Source organism: Aotus nancymaae, unplaced genomic scaffold (assembly GCF_030222135.1).
Source record: "Aotus nancymaae isolate 86718 unplaced genomic scaffold, 86718_ANA_hifiasm-v0.15.2.pri h1tg000015l_0, whole genome shotgun sequence".
Classification (NCBI taxonomy): Eukaryota; Metazoa; Chordata; class Mammalia; order Primates; family Aotidae; genus Aotus; species Aotus nancymaae.
Genome location: NW_026988426.1, coordinates 455,064 through 477,626, shown reverse-complemented (window position 1 = coordinate 477,626; position 22,563 = coordinate 455,064). Strand labels below are relative to the sequence as shown.

The window sequence follows — 22,563 nt, the reverse complement described above, 5'->3', positions numbered from 1 at the left end:
CACCACGTTAGCCAGGCTGGTCTCGAACTTCTGACCTCATATGATCTGCCGGCCTCAGCCTCCCAAAGTGCTGGGATTACAGGCATGAGCCACCTTGCCTGCCTTTTTTTTTTTTTTTTTTTTGAGACAGGGTCTCGCTCTGTCACCCAGGCTGGAGTTCGATCATGGCTTACTGCAGTGTCTACCTCCCAGGCTCAAGTGATTCTCTTGCCTCAGCCTCCCAAGTAGCTGGGACTACAGGCACGCACCACCACACCTGGCTAATTTTTGTATTGTTTTTGTAGACATGGGATTTTGCTATGTTGCCCAGGCTGCTCTCAAACTCCTGAGCTCAAGTGATCCACTTGCCTTGGCCTCTCAAAGTGCTGGGATACAGGCGTGAGCCACTGTGTCTGACAAAAAGTTTTTAATCCAACTGAAGTTCCATCATGCTAAAATATAACACACTAAAGGAATACTTGTAGGAGATATAACTAAGTTTGTTGTTGGCTTATTAATGTTTTTTACATAATTTTACTTTTGTAACCAAACTTAATTGTGTTGTTCTTTATCACTTTTTCATTTTATTTCTAAGCACTAAAATTCCAATTACCACTAGAGGTTGAACATATTGGTCAGACACGTGGCTCACGGCTGTAATCCCAACACTTTGGGAGGCCAAGGTGGGCAGATCATCTGAGGTTAGGAGTTTGAAACTAGCCTGGCCAACATGGTGAAAACCTGTTTCGGCCAGGCGTGGTGGCTCATGCCTGTAATCCCAGCACTTTGGGAGGCCAAGGTGAGTGGATCAAGAGGTCAGGAGTTCAAGACCAGACTGGCCAACATGGTGAAACCCATCTCTACTAAAAAATACAAAAATTATCTGGGCATGGTGGCTTGTGCCTGTAATCCCAGCTACTTGGGAGGCTGCGGTAGGAGAATTGCTTGAACCGGGGACCTGGGAGGTGGAGGTTGCAGTGAGCTGAGATCACGCCACTGCAATCCAGCCTGGGCTACAGAGTGACACTCAATCTCAAAAAAAGAAAAAATAGATAAAAGAAAGTGTCTCTACTAAAAACACAAAAATTAGCTGGGTCCATGGTGGTGCACGCCTGCAGTCCTAGCTACTCAGGAGGCTGAGGCAGGAGAATTGCTTGAACCCAGGAGTTGGAAAAGGTTGCAGTGAGCCAAGATCATGCCACCACACTCCAGCCTGAGCGACAGAGCAAGACTGTCTCAAAAAAAAAAAAAAGAAAATGTTTAAATTTCTTAATTTAAAAATGATTTGATTTTTCACAGTAAAACTTTTTAATGTAGTGAGAATTTATTTTGGTATATGGCATAAACAACTAAATTGATGTTTTGTTTTTTTTTTTGAAACAGAGTCTCGCTCTGTCACCAGGTGCCAGGCTAGAGTGCAGTGGTGCGATCTCGGCTCACTGCAACCTCTGCCTCCTGGGTTCAAGCAATTCTCCTGCCTCAGCCTCCTGAGTAGCTGGGACTACAGGCACGTGCCACCACGCCCAGCTAATTTTTGTATTTTTTAGTAGAGATGGGGTTTCACAATGTTGGCCAGGATGGTTTTCAATCTCTTGACCTCATGATCCGCCTGCCTCGGCCTCCCAAAGTGTTGGGATTACAGGTGTGAGCCACCCCATCTAAATTGATCTTTATATGAAGTAATTAATCAGTTGTCCCAACCCCATTTATTGAATTTTTATCTGTTTCTCTATTGATAATTAGGCCTGGTTTTAAAAATATTTTTGTAGAAAAGCATCCATTTCTAGTCAGTAAATTCTGTTTCACTGATCTGTCTTTTCTTACATCAGCACACAGGTTTAGTGATTTTAACTTTATCACGTTTCAGTGGCTAAGAGTATTTCCATCTCAAACATATTACTCCTTCCTCAAAAACTTTTTTAGGCTGGGCACAGTGGCTTCATGCCTATAATCCCAGAACTTTGGGAGGGTGAGGATGAAGATCTCTAGAGCCCAAGAGTTTGAGACTTAGCTTGGGCAACATAATGAGATCCCATCTCTACCAAAAAATAAATTAATTAATAACCAGTTGTGGTAGCGCACACGTGTGGTCCCAGCTACTCAAGAAGTTGAGATGAGAGGATCACTTGAGGCTAGGAGGTTGGAGGTTGCAGTGAGCTGTGATTTCACAACTGCACTCCAGTCTGAGTCATAGAGGAAGAACCTGTCTTAAAAAAAATAGCAAAACAAAAAACTTTTTTGTTGCCTGCCTTTTCCTTCCCAAATGTTAGAATAAGTTTGTTCAGGGAAAAAACAAAACAAAACAAAAAAACCACTCTTTTAAATCACAGTTGTATTAAACCTATAACGCAATTGGGAGAAACTGAAGGCTGGGCATGGTGGCTCACACCTGTAATCCCAGCAGGTGGCTGAGGCAGGCAGGTCACCTGAGATCAGGAATTCTAGAGCAGCCTGGCCAACATGGAGAAACCCCGTTTGTACTAAAAATACAAAAAAGAATTAGCCGGGCTTTGTTGTGGCAGTTGCCTGTAATCTAGCTACTTGGGAGGCTGATGCAAGAGAATTGCTTAAACCCAGGAGTTGGAGGTTGCAGTGAGCTGAGATTTAGCCATTGCACTCCACTCCAGCCTGGGCAACAGAGCAGGACTCCGTCTCAAAAAAAAAAAAAAAAAAGAAAGAAACTGAAATCAGGCTAATACACAATCTTCTCACCCAGGAACGTCCTATTTTGTATCCCTTAGTAAACCTTGGTGGTGTTCTGCCAAAGATCATATAAATGTCTCATAAGATTGTTTTACTGACTGTAGTGAGCCGAGATCACACCACTACACTCCAGCCTGGGTGACAGAGCCAGGTCCTGTCTCAGGGAAAAAAAAAATTTTTTTTACTCTATATTTCCTTTTGTTATTAATATGCAAGATTACTTTTCGAATCCTTAATAAGTGTCACTGTAAAAGTAATGCATAGGCTGGGTGTGGTGCCTCACACCTGTAATCCCAGGACTTTGGGAGGCAGAGGCAGACTGACCACCTGAGGTCAGGAGTTCGAGACCAGCCTGGCCATTGAAACCTCATCTCTGCATGGTAGTGCGTGCCTGTAATCCCAGTTACTCGGGAGGCTAAGGTGGGAGAATCTCTTGAACCCAGGAGGTGGAGGTTGCAGTGAGCCAGATCATGCCACTGCACTCCAGCCTGGCCAACAGAGCAAGACTCTGTCTCAAAATTAAAAAAAAAAAAAAAAAAAAGGCTGGGCACGGTGGCTCATGCCTGTAATCCCAGCATGCTGGGAGACCAAGGCAGGGGATCACTAGGTCAGGAGTTCAAGATCAGCTTGGCTAATATGGTGAAACCCTATCTCTTAAAAATCCAAAAAAATTAGCCAGGTGTGGTGGCCCGTGCTTATAGTCCCAACTGCTCGGGAGCCTGAGGCAGAAGAATCGTTTGAACCTGGGAGGCAGAGGTTATAGTGAGCCGAGACTGCGCCACTGCACTCTAGCCTGGACAACAGAGTGAGACTCCATCTCAAAAAAAAAAAAGAAATTAATGTGTAAAATCTGGCCAAGACAATCGGTTATATGCATGTTTACCACCACTCCCCTCAGAGTCTACTAAAATGACAGCAAAGGGAATTTTTTAAGAAAGAAATTGTCAAGAACAAGAAATATATGAACTGTATGTATAAAAGCAAAATTTGAGAAACTTGAAACAGACTAATGGAATTCATTTAGTAGCCCAGAGGAGCTAAACCCTAAGTCAGTGTTGGGAAACCCAGAAGAATGGCAATTATACCACAGAACTCTGTAAAGGTTCAGTAATGCTGGCCCCAAGTACCCCAGAGAGTAGGAGTAAAGATGGTTTTGAAAACTAGAGGACATTGAAAATCTGCTTCAGAAGCAGGGAAACCTCCATTCCCTATTCCCCTACCCTAGCCAAAGACTAGAGGTTTGCTTTCCAGAACAGATGAACCAGAGGGCCTCTGGGGGAGAACCCCAGGAATAACTGGCAAGGCAATTGGGGTCTGGTCCTCATACTGAATCCCCCAACACCGGGGACTATACCCTGGCCTCAGCTGTGTCTGGGAAGCCTGAGGCTAGAGTCCCTATATGATTAAATGAAACAAACTTCTCCCATGAAATGCAAAGAACAAAACAGGAGAAACAAAAAGAGGAACCTGGAAGAAACCAAAACAGTTCAGGGAGAATGAAACTTTAAAATAGCATTTCCTTCTACTCAGAAAGTTAAGAGACCTCATGCATGTGATAAGAGAGGGTGCTTTACAAAGGAACTTGCCAACCACAAAGAAAGCTCTTGGAAATTAAAGATACAATAGCAAAAATAAAAATTCCATTAAAGGACTGAGTGCAGTGGCTCACATCTGTAATCCCAGCACTTAGGGAGTCGAACACAGGAGGATTACTTGAGGCCAGGAGTTCAAGACCAGTCTGGGCAACATAGCAAGACTCTGTCTCTATAAAAAAATAAAATTTAAAAATTAGCTGGGTGTGGCCTGTTATGGTGGCTCACGGCTGTAATCCCAGCACTTTGGGACATGAGCTACCACACCAGGTCAAACCTAGCTTCACTTGAAGTCAGGAGTTAAGAGACCAGCCTGCCCAACATGGCGAAACCCTGTCTCTAATAAAAATATTTAAAAAATAATCTGGGTGAGGTGGTGCGCACCTGTAATCCCAGCTGCTTGGGAAGCTGAGGCAGGAGAATCGTTTGAACCCGACAGGTGGCGTTTCCAGTGTGTAATGGCATGTGCCTGTAGTTCCAGCTACTCAGAAGGCTGAGGCAGGAGGATCTCTTGAGCCTGGGAGGTCAAGGCTGCAGTACCTGTGATCCCACCACTGCACTCCAGCCTGGGTGAAAGAGTGAGATCCTGACTCAAAAAACAAAAACAAAAACCAACCACCACCACCAAAACAAACAAAACAACAAAAACCAAAAATGCTCCAAAGGATGAAGTTTTGAGTGTGGGAAAAAACATATAAATGGATCAATTCTGTGTATGTGTCAAGTGATGGTGAAAAGAGAAAAGAAGAGAATTTTAGTGGAGTGAGTGAGACAGAGATTGCTAAGGGTGGCCCTGTATTCACATTGAACAGGGAAGGCTGCTGTAAGATGAAGCAGAGCCTGCAGGGTAACTGGGGAGGCCTTAGAGTGAGGCTTAGTTCGCGAAACCAGTCAGGGACAGGGAGGCACCGTGGGACCAGCAGTAGGCCTTAAGAGCAAGGGGAAGGAGCCCAGAGAAGACTGGAATGTGTAGAGAGGAGCTGTGTCCTCTGGAGTCAGAAGTTACAGGGCAAGAAAGCCCACAGATAGGGTCCACCAAAGCCAGCACCAAAGGCACAACACATGGATAGAAGAGCTGGGGAGTGGACCTGGAGAAGACTCAGGAAGAGCCAGCCTAGACACAGATTGGTAGAACATGACGAGGAGGTTGGGAAAAGAATGTTCCAGTCACGCGGGACAAGTGTGGCTAGAGCCAAAGGGAAGAAGCAGTGGGTGGCAGGAGGCGGGGCAGATCTGTGTGGTTTTGAAAGCCAAGGAAACAACTCACTTTTGCTCTGAGTGCCATGGGAGCTAGTGAGGGTTTCCTGCTGGAGTGCCGAGATCTGACTCACACCTTTTTTTTTTTTTCTTTTTTTTTTTTTCTGAGACAGAGTCTTGCTCTGTCACCAGGCTGGAGTACAGGGGCCTGATCTCAGCTCACTGCAATCTCTGCCTCCGGATTCAAGTGATTCTCCTGCCTCAGCCTCCAGAGTAGCTGGGATTACAGGCATGTGCCACCACACTCAGCTAATTTTTGTATTTTTGGAACCCAGCCTGGGCAACATAATAGGACCCTGTCTCTCCAAAAAATAATTTTTTTTTTTTTGAGATGGAGTCTCACTCTGTCACCCAGGTTGGAGTGTAGTGGCATGATCTTGGCTCACTGCAACCCGTGCCTCCGTGTTCCTATGATTCTTCTACCTCAGCCTCCCAAGTAGCTAAGACTGCAAATAAGCACCACCATACCTGGCTAATTTTTTCTGTATTTTTAGTAGAGATGGGAGTTTCACCATATTGCCCACACTGTCCACTAAAAAATTTTTTTAATTATTTGGGCATGGTGGTAAGCCACCATACCCAGCCTATGCCTTTTGTTTTTTTGCAGAGTTTCACTCTTGTCACCCAGGCTGGATGAGGTGGCACAATCTCGGCTCACTGCAAACTCTGCCTCCTGGGTTCAAGCTATTCTCCTGCTTCAGCCTCCCAAGTAGCTAGGACTACAGGCACACGCCACCATGCCCAGCTAATTCCTGTATTTTTAGTAGAGACCATTTTGGCTAGGCTGGTATCCTCAGCCTCCCAAAGTGCTGGGATTACAGGCGCTAGCCACTGCACCCAGCCATTTAGCTTTTTTTTTTTAGCTGCTCCTTGCAGAGCAGGGCTAATTCCTGGGCATTGTGTTCCAAATCAGCAATGCCTTTTTAAATGGCTGCATGCATCCCATGGTAGTGATGTATCATCATTTATTTACTTGCTGTTCTATTTGAAGACAGTTAAGTTGCTGCCACATCACAAAGTATGCTATAAAGAACATCATCCTTCAACAAATACCTTTGAATACTTGGGCAAGCATTTGCATAGGAGAAGTTCCCAGGACTGAAACGACTGCAACAAAGGACACACATAGGTCTTTTACATTTTGATACATCTTCCCAAATTGCATTCCCAAAGATTCTGCCCATTTATACTCCCATTGTGTATGACAGTTCATCTCTCTCTAAACCCTGGCCAATACTGGGCATTTTCCTCTACTCAGGTCAGTTTTAGAAATGGTCTCTTGTATTACTCTGCATTTTTAAAAATTTTGTTTTTTGCTGGGCATGGTGGTTTACACCTGTAATCCCAGCACTTTGCGAGGCTGAGGCGGGCAGATCACTTGAGGTCAGGAGTTTGAGACCAGCCTTGTCGACATGGTGAAACTCTGTCTCTACTAAAAATACAAAAATTAGCTGGGCATTGTGGTGTGTGACTGTAATCCCAACTACTTAGGAGGCTGAGACACAAGAATCCCTTGAATCCAGGAGGTGGAGGTTGCAGTCAGCTGAGGTGCACCACTGCATTCCAGCCTAGTTGACTGATATTCTATCAAAAAAAAAAAAAGAAAAAAATTTTGTTTTTGAGACAGCGTGTGTTGCCCAGACTGGAGTGCAATGGAATAATCAGTGATCACTGCAGTTTCAACCTCCTGGGCTCAAGTGATTCTCCCTCCTCCTCAGGCTCCAGAGTAGCTGGGACTATAGGCATGTGCCACCACACCCAGCTAATTTTTGTATTTATCACAGAGATGGTGGGCAGGGGGTGGTCTCACTATGCTGCCCAGGCTGGTCTCAAACTCCTGGGCTCAAGTGATCTGCCCACCTCAGCCTCCCAAAGTGCTAAGAGTATAGGCATGAGCCACATTGCCCAGTTTAAAAAAAAACTTTTGAATGCATATTAGCATAAGGATTATGGTATTATTTTATAAAATGGATTTGAATTGCACGTTTTCCATCTTTATGTTCTGGAAACTTCTATATGGGAATTATATATCCCTTAAGTTTTTATAAGAACTTATTCATAAAACTTCCTAAGCATGGAGACCTTAGGAAAGGTAGTTCTTTCATAGCATTCTCAATTTCTTCTTTGTCTGCTGATCAGTTAACCCATTTATGCTGGGGGCTGCAATTTTTTGTGTGTGAAAAATCAGACCTTGGCAATGACCTTGAGCAGTAGGATATAAATAACTCCCACAAGCTTAGCATTCCAATAATGGAATATTAGGCATAAATGGCTTAAAGTATACTACTTTTTTGTTTGTTTTTTTGAGACGGAATCTCGCTGTCACCCAGGCTGGAGTGCAGTGGCGCAATCTCAGCTCACTACAACCTCTGCCTCCCAGGTTCAAGTGATTCTCCTGCCTCAGCCCCCCAGGTAGCTGGGATTACAGGCCCCCACCACCACACCAGGCTAATTTTTGTATTTTTAGTAGAGACAGGGTTTCACTATGTCGGCCAGGCTGGTCTCAAACTCCTGACCTCAGGTGATCACCCACCTCGGCCTCTCAAAGTGCTGGCATTACAGGCATAAGCCACTTTGCCCGGCCCCAAGGTGTACTACCTCTTAAATCAATTTCTAAAAATAATCACTGAGGCTGGGCACAGAGGCTCATGCTTGTAGTCCCAGCTAAACAGGAGGTTAGGGTGAGAGGATTGCTTGAGCCCAGGAGATGAAGGCTATAGTGAGCAATGATTGCACACTCTAGCCTGGGCAACAGAGCAAGATCCTGTCTCGGAAAAAACCCAAAAGACACCCATTTCACAGAGATTTTAACATTTAACAGCCTATAACTGAGCATATACTCATGATTACAACTGGCTTTTGTTGTCAATAGATTTGCTAGTCTTGTCTATCTTCTTGTTCATTGCTCCTTTAAATAACCAGTTTCTGCATTTATTTTGCCTATGGCTATCTGTTCCCTAATAAATTTATTCCGACATAACTTTTCATTAATATCTTCCTCTGAGTTTCCTTACAGTTGGCTCCTGTTTGGGGCATTTTTTTGAAACTGAATATTTTTTAAAAAATTTCTTCCCATTTTAAATAATAAAAGCATTTTGTACTATGAATTTAGCTTAGAGTGTTGCTTTAGTCATACTCCAGAGTTCTTTTTTTAAAATATGTACTACTATAGTTTTTATTTTCTAAATAGTATGTTATTATGTTTCCTTTAATTATTTAATTTTAAAATGTTTAAATTCCCAATCAAGACATAGTATATACACTTTTATTAATTTCTCTTAAGAGTAGATGAAGATTTTAGTCCATACTGACTTGAAGACATTATGGAGCCTGATTTTTTTTTCCTGTTGCTGAGTACTATGTCAATTTTTTAAGGGTGCATGACATCTATAAAGAAGGTATAACCTGTTTGTAGGACCTGAAGGTCAATATATATTAATGGGACCTTAAAAACATATTTTCAATATATACTAGGTTTTTTACAGATGTGTTCTCATTTACTAAGACAATTCTGGCCTGGCATGGTGGCTCACGCCTATAATCCCAGCACTTTGGGAGGCTGAGGCAGGCAGATCACTAGAAGTCAGGGGTTGAAGACCAGCCTGATCAACATGGTAAAACCCCATTTCTACCTAAAAAAAAAAATACAAAAATTAGCCAGGTGTGGTGGTGTGTGCCTGTGATCCTAGCTACTCGGGAGGCTGAAGCAGGAGAATCACTTGAACCCAGGAGGAAGAGGTTACAGTGAGCCGAGACTCCACCACTGTACTCCATCCAGCCTGGGCAACAGAGCAAGCCTCTGTCTCAAAAAAAAAAAAAAAAAAGAAAGACCATCCTGTAAAAAGACACATACTGTGTGATTCAGCTAATATGAGGTACTTAGAGTAGTCAAACTCAGAGACAGAAAGTAGAGAGGTAGAAGGGTGGTTGCCAGGGACTGCGGGACACAGGAATGGGGAGTTGATGTTTAATGTGTAAAATGTTTCCACTGAGGAAGATGCAAAGGTTCTGGAGTTGGATGGTGTGATGGTTATACAGCACCGTGAATGTGCTTGGTGCCACAGAATGGAGCATGTAGAAATGGTTAAAATGACATACTTTATGCGACCTGTATTTGCAACAACAGACTGTTTTTGATCATGCAATTTAGTTATCCCTATTTGTGCGTGAGGAGATGAGGTTCTGAGGTCACCCTGCTGACAACTGGTGTAGAATCAGGATTTAAACTGAGTTGCCTGCTAAACTGAATTTGAGGAGGAAGAAAAAAAAAGAAACAAAGGAAGAAAAAGGAAGGAAGGAAGGAAGGAAGGAGGGAAGGAGGGAGGGAAGGAAGGAAGGAATGGAGGGAGGGAGGAAGGGAAGGAAGGAGGGAAGGAAGGGGAAAGGTAGGGGAAAGGAAGGGGAAAGGAAGAGGAAAGGAAGGAAAGGAAAAATATAAAATGAGGCCGAGCATGGTGGCCATGCCTGTAATCCCAGCACTTTGGGAGGCTGAGGCAGGTGGATCACCTGAGGTTGGGAGTTCGAGACCAGCCTGACCAACATGGAGAAACCCCATCCTACTAAAAATACAACATTAGCCGGGTGTGCTGGTGCATGCCTGTAATCCCAGCTACTTGGGAGGCTGAGGCAGGAGAATCGCTTGAACCCAGGAGGTTGTGGTGAGCCGAGATCATGCCACTGCACTCCAGCCTGGGCAATAAGAGCAAAACGCCGTCTCAATGATAATAATATAAAATAAACTGAGTCATCTGCATTGAAAGCTGTTATCATTTTACCCTGTTCCCTGTTCCCTGTGTGGGCTTGAGCGGAGTTCCCTCACCCCTAATGTTCTCTAATCTAGAAAACAACACACTATGCCTTCACCCAGATGCCCCACGCCCCCACGCTCATTCCTCATCTCTTCCCAGCTGTCAAGACCATCACCTGGAGGCCCAGCAGCACAACCACCACAGCCAGCCTCGGAGTCACAGAGGTCAAAGGGCACTCAGAGTCTTGGCACCTAAGTCTGGAGACTACTGTGTGGGTGGCAGTGGCTGTCGCTGCACTTGGAATCATGATTTTGGGACTGATTTGCCTCCTCTGGTGGAGGAGAAGAAAAGGTAAGTGCCCAGGACCCGCCTCCTCTCCATGCCTCCCAGCTGGGGGTTTCTCAGAGCCCACCTGCAGCTAAGGGGCTTCTGAAATATACAGACCCTGCCAGCTCCCCTGAAGCCCACTGAGGCCGACTCTGTGGCCTGTGCTGGGGCATCTGCAATGAGGGCTTCTGCAGTGGGGCAGTACAGGGTCACATGTGAGAACCTCCAGCCCTCTTCACACAGCCAATTCCCCCAACCTGTTCTTCTCTCTCAGTCATTACTCATCCACCCTCCCCTGAAGGTTCCGGGGAAGGGGAGGGTCTGCCCTAGGAAAAGGACAGAGAGAGCAAAAGAGACAGAAAGTAGGCTGAGCTCAGCGCACTGGCCAACTGGCCACCTGTCCACCTGCCACAGACTGGCTTGAAACTGAAGAAGGAAAGAAAATAAAGCATAAACCACAGACTCTGCTCTCAGAGAACTGGGGGTGTGGGGTTGTCAGTTGCCTCAAGGACTAATTGCTTCATTGAGAAAGAACTATGGTAGTTCAATTGAGCCCAGGAGTGTGAGACCAACCCCGCCAACATGGTGAAACATCATCTCTACTAAAAAAAAAAAAAAAAATTAGCCAGGTGTGATGGGTGGGTACCTGTAATTCCAATTACTGGAGAGGCTAAGGTGGGAGCATTGCTTGAGCTCGGGAGGTGGAGGTTGCAATGAGCCTCAATCACGCCACTGCACTCCAGCCTGGGCAACAGAGTGTACCCCATCTCAAAAAAAAAAAAAGAAAGTCTTCAGTGAAAGATTTGCCCTATCAGCTATGAAAGCACAGAGGGGAGGAGCATGGGGTCAGGGCTGCCTGCAGTCAGATCCTGGCCTCACACCCTCGCCAGGGAAGCAGCCTTGCTAGTACAAAGGTTGTGGGCCTCAACTTCCTCATGGGAAAAGGGAGTGAAGATCGTACCTACGTGGGGTTGTCCTGACAATTAAATGTACTGTGTTTAGAATAAATCCTAGCAGAGGGTGTGAACACAGGAGCATCAACACTTAGAATGATTCAACAGTGGGCATTAAACCAGGCAACACTGGCTCTCATGGGAGCACCATTGTATGAATACATTTAAAACAAAAGACAAAACGGTGCAATATTGGCATACACAGATAACGCAATGGAAGTAAAGAGGAAAACCTAGGTATAAGAGAATGAAAACCGACCCAAATATATGTGGGAATTTAGTTGGTTTAAAGGTTTCTAATCAATGGAGAAAGATGAGCAATTCAATGAATGGTGCTGGAACTATTCAGTAGCCATCTGAGAAAAAATAACATTATCTCCTTAACTCATAATTTGTACCAAAATAAATTCCACAGGGATCTAAGATTTAAATGAGAAAAAAAAAATAACCCTAGTATCGGAAGAAAATGTGAGATTATTTCATGACCACAGAGTAGAGACAGTCTTCCTCAGTGTGATCAAACTCAAAAGCCATGGATTAAAACATTAAAATCTGGCCAGGCGAGGTGACTCACACCTGTAATCCTACCACTTTGGGAGGCAGAGGTGGGTGGATCACTCGAGGTCAGGAGTTCAAGACCAACCTGGTCAACATGATGAAATCCCATCTCTACTAAAAATACAAAAATTAGCTGGGCATGGTGGTGTGCCCCTGTAATCCCAGCTATTCAGGAGGCTAAGGCAGGAGAATCACTTGAACCCAGGAAGTGGAGGTTGCAGTGAGCCGAGATCACGACATTGCACTCCAGCCTGGGCAACAGAGCGAGACTCTGTCTCAAAAAAAAAAAAAAAATTAGCCAGGTGCGGTGGCTCACGCCTGTAATCCCAGCACTTTGGGAGGCTGAGGCGGGTGGATCACGAGGTCAAGAGATCAAGACCACCTGGTCAACGTGGTGAAACCCCGTCTCTACTGAAAAAAAATACAAAAAAATTAGCTGGGCACGGTGGCGCGTGCCTGTAATCCCAGCTACTCAGGAGGCTGAGGCAGGAGAATTGCCTGAACCCAGGAGGTGGAGGTTGCGGTGAGCCGAGATTGCGCCATTGCACTCCAGCCTGGGTAACGAGAGCGAAACTCCATCTCAAAAAAAAAAAAAAAAATTAAAATCAACCACTTAATTTTTTTTTTAATTCTACATAACAAAAACCACAGTGCTTTTCTCCTGAGAATGAGTAAGACGGTCAGGGAACTGAAGAGAAAGTTTGACATAGTCACTGAAGAAATGGGAAGTGGAGTCTGAGAATTCAGCTCAGATGAGAAACTGTAAATCCGTAACAGCAGTGTTATGCATGGCTGCATTTTTCCCTAGAAGTTGTCCACCATTCAGATTTTGAGACCTTAGTGATTTGTGCTGGTCAGGAATTGTCAGTTGCTACCATCAGGGACCAGAAGTAACAGTGGCTTAAACAAGACAGAGTTGGGTTATTTTTTCCTCCTGTAAACAGATCTGGAAGCTGGCAGCAGAGGCCACTATTCTTAGACACTTAGGTTCCTACCTTTCTGATTCACCAGCCCTGATGCTGGCTTCTGTCCTGAAGGTTGCCTCATGGCCCAAGACGGCTGCAAAGAGTCCAGTCACTATTCCTGGGTTCCTGGCAAGAAACAGGAGGAAGAAAGAAAGGAGAAAAAATACTAGGCCACAACTGTCTGTTCCCTTTAAAGAGTTTTCCTGAAAGACCTAACAACAACTTCTGTTTATATTTTATTGGCTAGAATTTGGTCACATATCCCACAGCTATCTGGAGGGGGGACTCTCCCACTCCAAATACAATTAATTTTCTATAACTAAGAAGAATTGAATAGATATTGGGTAATCAAATAGCATTTCTGCCATAAGACACCCCCAGGATTAGAGATTTGCCAGCTAAGTGCGACAGAATGACAGATCACAGGTCAAGGAGCTAGTGAGAGAGCAGGAATGGAGAGCAGGGGGTCAGTAGGGAGTCTGGATAATCTGTAGAAAAGTAGGTTATCAAGGGATAAGAGTTCAATTAAATCTAACAATAGGTGTAGCGGGATAATGACAAAAGAGAGCTGGAACACTTCCAAGCTTATTCTGTGAGGGCAGCATTACCGTGATACCAAAGCCAAAGCCAAAGCCACTACAAGAAAAAAAAACAACTACACACCAATAACACTGATGAATATTGATGTAAAAATCTTCAACAAAATACTAGCAAACTAAATTCAACAACAGAGAAAAAGAATTATACACCATGGGCCAGGCACAAGAATCACTTGAATCTGGGAAACAGAGGTTGCAGTGAGCCAAGATCATGCTACTGCACTCCAGCCTGAGCAACAGAGTGAGACTCTGTCTCAAAGGAGAAAAAAAGAAGAAAAAAAAAAAAAAGATAGATGAATATGCCAATGGAATAGAATACAGAGTCTAGAAATAAACCCTTGCACATGTGGTCAAAAGACTTGACAAGGGTGCCAAGGGCACTTAATGGGCAAAGGATAACCTCTTCAACAAATGACGTTGGGTAAACTGAATATCCATACCAAAGAATGAAGTTGGATCCTTATAACTTATACAAAACTTGACTCCAAATGGATTAAAGACCTAAATGTAAGTTCCCAAACCATAGGGAAAAAGTCTTGTGACATTGGTGATACCAAAAGCACAGGCCACAAAAGAAAAAATAGACAAACAGGACTATGTTAAACTTAAACATGCTTTTTCATCAAAGGGTACAATCAACAGAATCAAAAGGCGACCTATAGAAGAGGGGAAAATATTTGCAAGTTATATATCTGATAAGGAACGAATATTTGGAATATATAAAAACTACAGTTCAACAACAAAAAATCAACCCAATGTAAAAGTGGGCAGTGGATTTTAACAGACACTTCTCCAGACAAGATATATGCTATGGTCTGCATGTGTCTCCTCAAATCATGTATTAGAAACTTAGTCCCCAGTGTGACAACTGGGAGTTAGAGTGTTTTGGGAGGTGCTTAGGTCATGACGGCTCTGCCAGACGAATGGATTAAGGCCATTATAAAAAGGGATTTCAGGAGTGGGTTCACTGTCTTCTGATCCTCTGCCATGTGAGGACACAGTAACCCTCCCCTCTGGAAGACACAGCAAAAAGGCCCTCACCAGACACCAGCAAGATGCTGGCACCTTGATCTTGGACTTCCCAGCCTCCAGAACTGTGAGAAATAATTTTGGTTTGCTTTGTTTTACTTTTCAGCAACCTCTTGTCCAACAGAAGAAATAAATTTCTGTTCTTTATAAATTACACAGGCTCAGGTATTCTTATATATATTAGCAGCACAAAATAGACTAAGACAATACACAAATCGCCAAGAAGCAGATGAAAATGGCCAACTAATGATCAGATAAATGCAAATCAAAACCACAGAGAGCTATTCCTTACACCCAGAAGGATAGCTAATATTAAAAATAAATGTGGCTGGGCACAGTGGCTCACACCTGTAATCCCAGCACTTTGGGAAGCCGAGGCGGGCAGATTACGCCATCAGGAGTTTGAGACCAGTCTGGTCAACATAGTGAAACCCTGTCTCTACTAAAAATGCAATTAGCCAGATGTGGTGGTGGGTGCCTGTAGTCCCAGCTACTCAGGAAGCTGAGGCAGGAGAATAGCTTGAACCCAGTAGGCGGAGGTTGCAGTGAGCCACGATTGCACCACTGCACTCCAGCCTAGGCAACAGAGTGAGACTCTGTCTCAAAATGAAAATAAAAATAAAAATGACAAGTGGTTGGGAATGACAGGTGTTGGGAAGAATGTGAAGAAATTGGGGCCCTTTTGTACTGTTGATGGGGTTATAAAATAGTGCAAATGATGACAAAAAGCAATGCCTTTCCTCAAAAATTACAAAATAAAGGCCAGGAGTAATGGCTTACACCTGTATTTCCAGCACTTTTCGAGGCTGAGGTGGGCAGATCACCTGACGCCAGCAGTTCAAGACAAACCTGGTCAAAATGGTGAAACACCATCTCTACTAAAAATACAAAATTAGCTGAGCATGGTGGCACACATCTGTAGTCCCAGCTACTCAGGAGGCTGAAGGAGAATCGCTTGAACCTGGGAGGCAGAGGATGCAGTGAGCTAAGATTGTGCCACTCCACTCCAGCCTGGGTGACACAGCAAGACTCTGTCTCTAAATAAATAAATCAAGCAAGCAAGCTAGCTAGCTACCATATGATCCAGCAATCCCACTTTCCGGTACATACCCAAAAGAACTGAAAAGAAAAATCTTGAAGAGATATTTATACACCCATGTTTATAGCAACACTATTCTCAATGGCCAAGAGGTGGAAGCAACCCAGATGTCCATTGACAAATGAATAGATGAACATAATGTGGTTTTTTTATATATATATATATATATATATATATATATGAATATTATTCAGTCTTTTTTCTTTTTTTTTTTTTTTGAGACGGAGTTTTGCTATTGTTACCCAGGCTGGAGTGCAATGGCGCGATCTCGGCTCACCGCAACCTCCGCCTCCTGGGTTCAGGCAATTCTCCTGCCTCAGCCTCCTGAGTAGCTGGGATTACAGGCATGCGCCACCATGCCCAGCTAATTTTTTGTATTAGCAGAGACGGGGTTTCACCATGTTGACCAGGATGGTCTTGATCTCTTGACCTTGTGATCCACCCGCCTCGGCCTCCCAAAGTGCTGGGATTACAGGCTTGAGCCACTGCGCCCGGCCTATTATTCAGTCTTTAAAAGAAATTCTGGGCCGGGCACGGTGACTCACACCTGTAATCCCAATCCCAGCACTTTGGGAGGCTGAGGCTGGTGGATCACCTGGGGTCAAGGAGTTCGAAACCAGCATGACCAACATGGTGAAACTCCATCTCTACTAAAAATACAAAATTTGCCAGGCCTGGTCTGCAGGTGCCTGTAATCTCAGCTATTTGGGAAGCTGAGGCAGAAGAATCACTTGCACCTGAGAGGCGGAGGTTACAGTGAGCCAAGATCATGCTACTGCAGTCTAGCCTGGGCAACAAGAGAAAAACTTGAGAAGAAAACAGAGAAGAGAGAAGAGAGAAGGAAGGGAGGGAGGGAGGGAGGGAAAGGGAGGGGAGGAAAGGAAGGAAAAGAAAAAGAAACAAAGAAATTCTGATACACATAGTAACAGTATAAATGAACCTGGAGGACATTATGCTGGGTGAAATAAGGCAGTCACAAAAAGACAAATACTGTATGATTCCACTTTTCTGTGGTACCTAGAGATAGGAAATTAATAGGAACAGAAAGTAGAATGCTGGCTTTCAAAAGCTGCAGGGAGGAAGTGGGGATTCTTTCTTTCTTCGTATTTTGAGACAGAGCTTCACTCTTGTTGCCCAGGCTGGAGTGCAATGGCACGATCTCGGCTCAACGCAACCTCCGCCTCCCAGGTTCAAGCAATTCCCCTGCCTCAGCCTCCTGAGTAGCTGGGATTACAGGCATGCGCCACCACACCCAGCTAATTTTGTATTTTTAGTAGAGACAGGGTTTCTCCATGTTGGTCAGGCTGGTCTTGAGCTCCCAACCTCAGGTGATCCGCCCGCCTCAGCCTCCCAAAGTGTTGGGATTGCAGGCGTGAGCCACCGCGCCTGGTGGGATTCTTTAAAATAGTTTCAGTTTTGCAAGATGAAAAGGTTCTGGAGATGTTTCGCAACAGCGTGAATATGCTTAACACTACTGAACAGTACACGTGGTTAAAATAGTGAATTCTAGGTTTGTTTTTTTTTTACCATAAGTAAAATAAAATATTATAACCTGTTTTAAGTTTCAAAGACAGGGAAAAACAGAGGATGAGAAGAGTGCTAGAAGGAGAGAAAGATGCAGTATGAAAATGATACTAGCAATTAATACTTTAGAGTTCCCAGTCTCAACATTAAAAAAAAAAAAATCCTGTAGAAGTGGAAAGGGAAGCCCCTGGAGTTGAGGGAAATAGTGAGGCCTGGGCTCAGAAGGTGTCTCTGTGTATTCGGACCCCTCTCAAGAGGAGGCTAGATGGTGGAGAGAATATCTGTGGACCAGGGGCCCAGTGCTTGGGAAACGCTGTAAGGATGCCAGGGGAAATGGCATCCTGGGTTCAAGCAATTCTCCTGCCTCAGCCTCCCGAGTAGCTGGGACGAAAGGTGCCCGCCACCACACCTGGCTAATTTTTGTAATTTTAGTAGAGACAGGTTTTTGCCATGTTGGCCAGGCTGATCTTGAACTCCTGACCTCAGGTGATCTGCCCCCCTCAGCCTCCCAAAGTGCTGGGATTATCACAGGCGTGAACCACCGCACCCAGCCTAGGTGTTACGCTGGATGGAGTGAAAGTTGAAACATGAAAATGATACTAACAGTTCATATTTCAGAGTTTCCAGTCCCAACATTAAAAAACAAAAAGTCCTGTAGAAGTGGAAGGTGGGGCCCCTGGAGTTGAGGGGTGCCATGAGGTCTGGGCTCAGAGAGTGTCTCTGTGGACACGGAGCCCTCCCAGGAGAAGGCTGGATGGCGGAGAGGATGTCTGCGGACCAGGGGCCCAGTGCTTGGGAAGTGCTGCAAGGATGCCAGCAGGACAGGAGGGGCAGGGCGCAGTGGGAGAGGCAGCAGAGGATTCAGGGTGGGATCAGCCAGAGGGGAGGGGAGGCCGAGCAGTGGCAACAGAACTCGAATAGCCACAAACATGAGTCCCAAGCACCAGGCTCCCAAGGCTGGAGAGCAGACACAGCCACCACCCAGAAGGAAAGCACAGGCGTGGTATCCCTGAGGACCTGGAGGGAGTGAAGGGTGCTGTGTCAAGGGGAAGGGAAGGGAGGGCAGGACAGAGGAGGGGAGAGGAGGGGAGGGGAGGAGAAGGGAGAGGAGGGTGGTTGAGGGCTCAGTGGTGGAGGGAGCCAGGTTGGGGCTAAGCAGGGAGCTCAAGGGAGCCAAGGAGAGGGTTGGGGTGAGAGGGTCTCAGGAGGTGACGAGGACAACAGGACAGGTGGGGGACTCAGGGTGCCAGCTGAGTCCCTGGCCCTTCCTGATGGGTTTGGGTGGAACTACTCTAGTCCCTCTAAGGGAGGGCCTCAGCCTAGGATGCAGCAGAGAAGGTGGGATGAAGACTGCCATCACCTGGACGCCACCCTGACTGTTGGTCCCCCTACAGGTCAGCAGTGGACTAAAACCACAACCTCAGCCAGGTGAGAGCTAGGCCTCCCCAAGCGGGTGGGGGGTGCAGGTGTAGGCTGGTTTGGGAAATGGAGTGTGCTGCTAAGAACTCCACAACCCCAGCCTGCCACAGCCATTGTTGCATCCCCAACTTACCCATCCTCATCCTCCTTTGTCCTCTAGGGACCAGGCTCTTGACTTCGGGCTTTCTGTTCCCTAAAAACTAGACTAGTGGACTCCGGGTTCCAGCACAAACACTCAGAGTCTCTTTTCTGGAGTGCCCATCTGTGCCCTCTGCCTGCCTTTCCTGGTGTTACTAAACTTTTCTGCTCTTCACCTGCTTCCTCTCAGCCTGGATCTTCCAGCTTTTCCATATTGCCTGCTCTCTGTTCAATCTGTCCTGGTTTCCTGCCAAATGTGCCAGGGGGCCCCAGGCTTCCTCTGCCTCCAGCTCCTCTTACCCGTGTTTGCTCAGGAGGGACTCACCAGCCTCTCTCTACCTTGCTCCCCTCTCCAGGCTAGCGCCTCACTTTTCCTTTTTCTGGGCTCTTCCTCTCCACCCTCCCACCGTTTTCATTTCCTTTCCTCTGGCCCTTCCTTTCCATGCTGGAAGAAGGCCTCACTCCTGCCCTTTCTCCTGTGCTGACTTGCCAGCTGCCCTCCCATTCCCCACCAAGTTCCTTCTCCATCCAGTCACCCAGCATGAGCCCCTGATCAGAGGACCTGAAATTCACACAATTGGTTTGCTTCTCCCAGTTTTAGCCAAGGCAGTGCCAGCAGAGAGAACAAAGGTTGACCTTTCCTATTTTTCTTCTCCATGTTCCTCTCCCATACCAGCAGCTTCCTTAAGACAACCCACCTCAGTGAGCACCGAGGGACCTCTGCTGGGCCACACACAAATTGCTTCTAATTCCTCTTCCAAGCAGCCTCTTCTGAGAGTCTAAAACCATCACACCCATCCTAAGCAGGCTGCGCAGGTTACAGAGCACCCCTAAAAGAGAACCAGCCCCTAACACGTGTCATAACTCTTTTTTCAACATTTTATTTTTGAGAGAGGGTATTGCTGTCACCTAGGTTGGAGTGCAGTGGTGCAATCATAGCTCACAGCCTTGAACTCCTGGGCTCAAGTGATCCTCCCACCTCAGCCTCCTGAGTAGCTGGGACCACAGGCACACACCACTATGCCCAGCTAGTTTTTGTATTTATTGTAGAGACTGGGTCTTGCTATGTTACCCAGGCTGATCATGTACTCCTGGACTCAAGCAATTGCCATCTGCCTCAGTCTTCCAAAGTGCTAGGATTACAGATGCGTGGGCCACTGCCCAGTCTCTAACATATTTCCCATCCTCTTGTTCCCATACAGGGAAGCCTTCCAAAACACAGAGGAACTATATGAGAATATGAGGAATGAAGGTGAGTCCTCACTATCATCCTTCCCCAGTTTCCACCCCTGGCCCTTCCTGTTTCTCCAAACACCCCCTACCTGGGTCCATGCCCCTCTCGGTACTTCCCTCTTTCCATTCCTTGCCCCAACGTGACCCTGGCCCTGACCTAACAGATAACCTCACTCATAGAGCCCCCTGCCCATCTCTCTCCCCTGGCTGTCATACCACCTGACCTCGGCACACCTTGCTTTTTATTCCTAGGACAAAGTACAGATCCCAAGCGTAATCCCAAGGTAAGCAGTCAGACCAGGGCCTGCAGGAATTAAAGAGAAGCCTGGGCTGGGCACAGTGGCTCATGCCTGTAATCCCAAGACTTTGGGAGTCCAAAGGGGGTGAATCGCCTGAGGTCAGGAATTAAAGACCAGCCTGACCAACATGGTGAAACCCTGTCTCTACTAAATACAAAAAATTAGCCAGGCGTGGTGGTGCACGCCTGTAGTCCCAGCTACTTGGGAGGCTGAGGCGGGAGAATCGCTTGAATCTGGGAGGTGGAGGTCGCAGTGAGCCCAGATTATGCCATTGCACTCCAGCCTGGGCAACAAGAAGAAAAAAAAGAGAAGCCTGGAGAAGGTGGGGTGGAAGGGAGAGAGGGAGTATGGTGTGGGGAGGACAGTCAGATTGCAGGCTTGCTGCTAAGATGGGGACAGCTCCGTCTCCACTGTCTAATGCTTTCTCTTTGGGTTTTCACCCAGGACAATGGCATCGTCTATGCCTCCCTTGCCCTCTCCAGCTCCACCTTACCCAGAGCACCTCCCAGCCACCATCCCCTCAAGAGCCCCCAGAATGAGATCCTGTACTCTGTCTTAAAGGCCTAACCAATGGACAGCCCTCTCAAGACTGAATGGTGAGGCCAGGCACAGTGGCGCATGCCTGTAATCCTATCTCCTCCAAAGCCTGAGGCAGAACAGATTCAGCCCAGGCGTCAGGGCCAGCTTTGATAACATAGCAAGATGCCATCTCTAATTAAAAATATATATTAACAATAAAATAACAAATGTTCAAAAATTGTCTTCAAAACTATTTTTGTTAAATCTGCATCCATTAAATTCCAGAGAGAAAGAAGTAAAAAAAAAGACCGTATGATGACCTTCTTAGGGTATGCTATGCTTCCAATAGGAAGGGTCACAGCTTCCAACGATAACCAAGGCCACACAGATGACTTACAGGCCAGCCAGAGAACTGACAGAAACAGAGCCATCTACTCCAACTCCCTCTTTACCTTCCCAGCCCTTGCCTGTAAAACTAAAAGTACTCCCAAAACTTGCCTGAATGTAAGGAGAAAATTGACATCACCTTCAACTCCTGTCCCTCCCACCGAAAATGAACTCTTAACAGATAACTCACACTCAAGACCCTTCCTCCAATACTTTTTTCAGTGACTTCCTCAGGCCAGGGAACATGAGTCCCCAAATGCTGGTAGCCAGCCCAAACCCAAAGCCTGCCCTCAAATCCGATCACAGTCTTCCCTATGATGACAACGAGTACATCACCTCATTTGACACCACTCACAACTCTATAAGGTAGAGGATGCACTTGCTGGAAGATGAAGAGCAGAATCAGGATGGTGAACATGCTTTTCCCCAGGCCACAGAGGTAGCTAGTAAGGAGCCAAGCCTGGATTTTAAACCAGATCTGCCCTTCTCGATGTCCTCCCAGGACTCCAGGACTCAGGTCTCACTGCCTTCCCCAGATGCCTACACTGTACAGGCTCCCACCAGAAGCAGTAATGTGCCACAGTAACACTGAGGAGGGGGAGCAGCCAACAGGGGACAGTTAGAGACCAGCCAAGCCAGCTGACCGTAACCTGCTTTATTAACACAGAAACTACGCAACACACTTGAACCTCATAGACAATGAATACCCCCAGAACTTAGCAACTTCTCCCTCCTGCACCCCAGAGAAGGGAGAACAGGAGGGAGTACAGGAGCACCAGCTACTTCCCAAGCAGGGCCACAGAGAAGTCCTCGCCATCACTGTAGCTGTGCTGCAGCTCCCCACTCTGACCCAGCTCTCTCCCAACATCTTCCGTGAGTTGCTCCAAGTCCAGGTCACTGGAGGTTTCATCGTCAAGGGAGACACTTCCAGCCTTCTGGGTCAAGGGTTGCCGGGGTCTGGGCTCTTCTTTTGCAGCTGAGGGGCAGGCCCCCTCACATGCTGATGGGCCCAGGTCCTTTGGCACTGTTCTAACTTCTTTTCCCTCTGAAAAGCTGGCTGCCAAGGCCTTGCTCTGGGGAGCTTTAAATTTTTTCTTAGGGCCTAAATGAGAAGGTGACAAAGCTGAGAGTCTTATCAGGTCAGCTTATCCTTACCTTTTGTAAGTCCAACTCCTATATCTCTATTTCCAAGAAATCTCTGGAAAAGATGACCTTTCTCAGTATAAAGAACATGG

At 46.1% G+C, this 22,563-nt stretch overlaps 2 protein-coding genes across 23 annotated transcripts in view; one reads left to right on the top strand and one right to left on the bottom strand.

Annotated features, from left to right (window-relative positions):
- LOC105732559 (paired immunoglobulin-like type 2 receptor alpha) overlaps positions 1-22,062 on the top strand; it is a 32,738-nt gene extending 10,676 nt beyond the window's left edge. For 3 of the 4 annotated variants that reach the window (XM_064376400.1, XM_012474738.2, XM_012474737.3), the window contains 5 exons: positions 10,439-10,630; positions 18,728-18,761; positions 20,093-20,142; positions 20,376-20,407; positions 20,867-22,062. In XM_064376400.1, coding sequence (XP_064232470.1) covers positions 10,439-10,630; positions 18,728-18,761; positions 20,093-20,142; positions 20,376-20,407; positions 20,867-20,989 — 431 coding nt within the window. In that variant the 3' untranslated portion in view covers positions 20,990-22,062. The remainder of the gene's footprint in view (positions 1-10,438; positions 10,631-18,727; positions 18,762-20,092; positions 20,143-20,375; positions 20,408-20,866) is intronic. The other variant, XM_012474740.3, reaches the window with a different exon arrangement.
- Positions 1-22,563, bottom strand: part of ZCWPW1 (zinc finger CW-type and PWWP domain containing 1) — a 51,159-nt gene that overhangs the window by 3,093 nt on the left and 25,503 nt on the right. For 15 of the 19 annotated variants that reach the window (XM_012474729.2, XM_064376389.1, XM_064376394.1 and 12 more), the window contains one exon: positions 21,969-22,430. The exons of 1 other annotated variant lie outside the window; for it this stretch is intronic. In XM_012474729.2, the coding sequence (XP_012330152.2) occupies positions 22,108-22,430 (323 nt within the window). In that variant the 3' untranslated portion in view covers positions 21,969-22,107. Of the gene's footprint in view, positions 1-12,956; positions 13,209-21,968; positions 22,431-22,563 lie in introns of those variants that run through there. 3 more of the 19 variants (XR_010342801.1, XM_012474734.3, XM_064376399.1) reach the window with 3 other exon arrangements.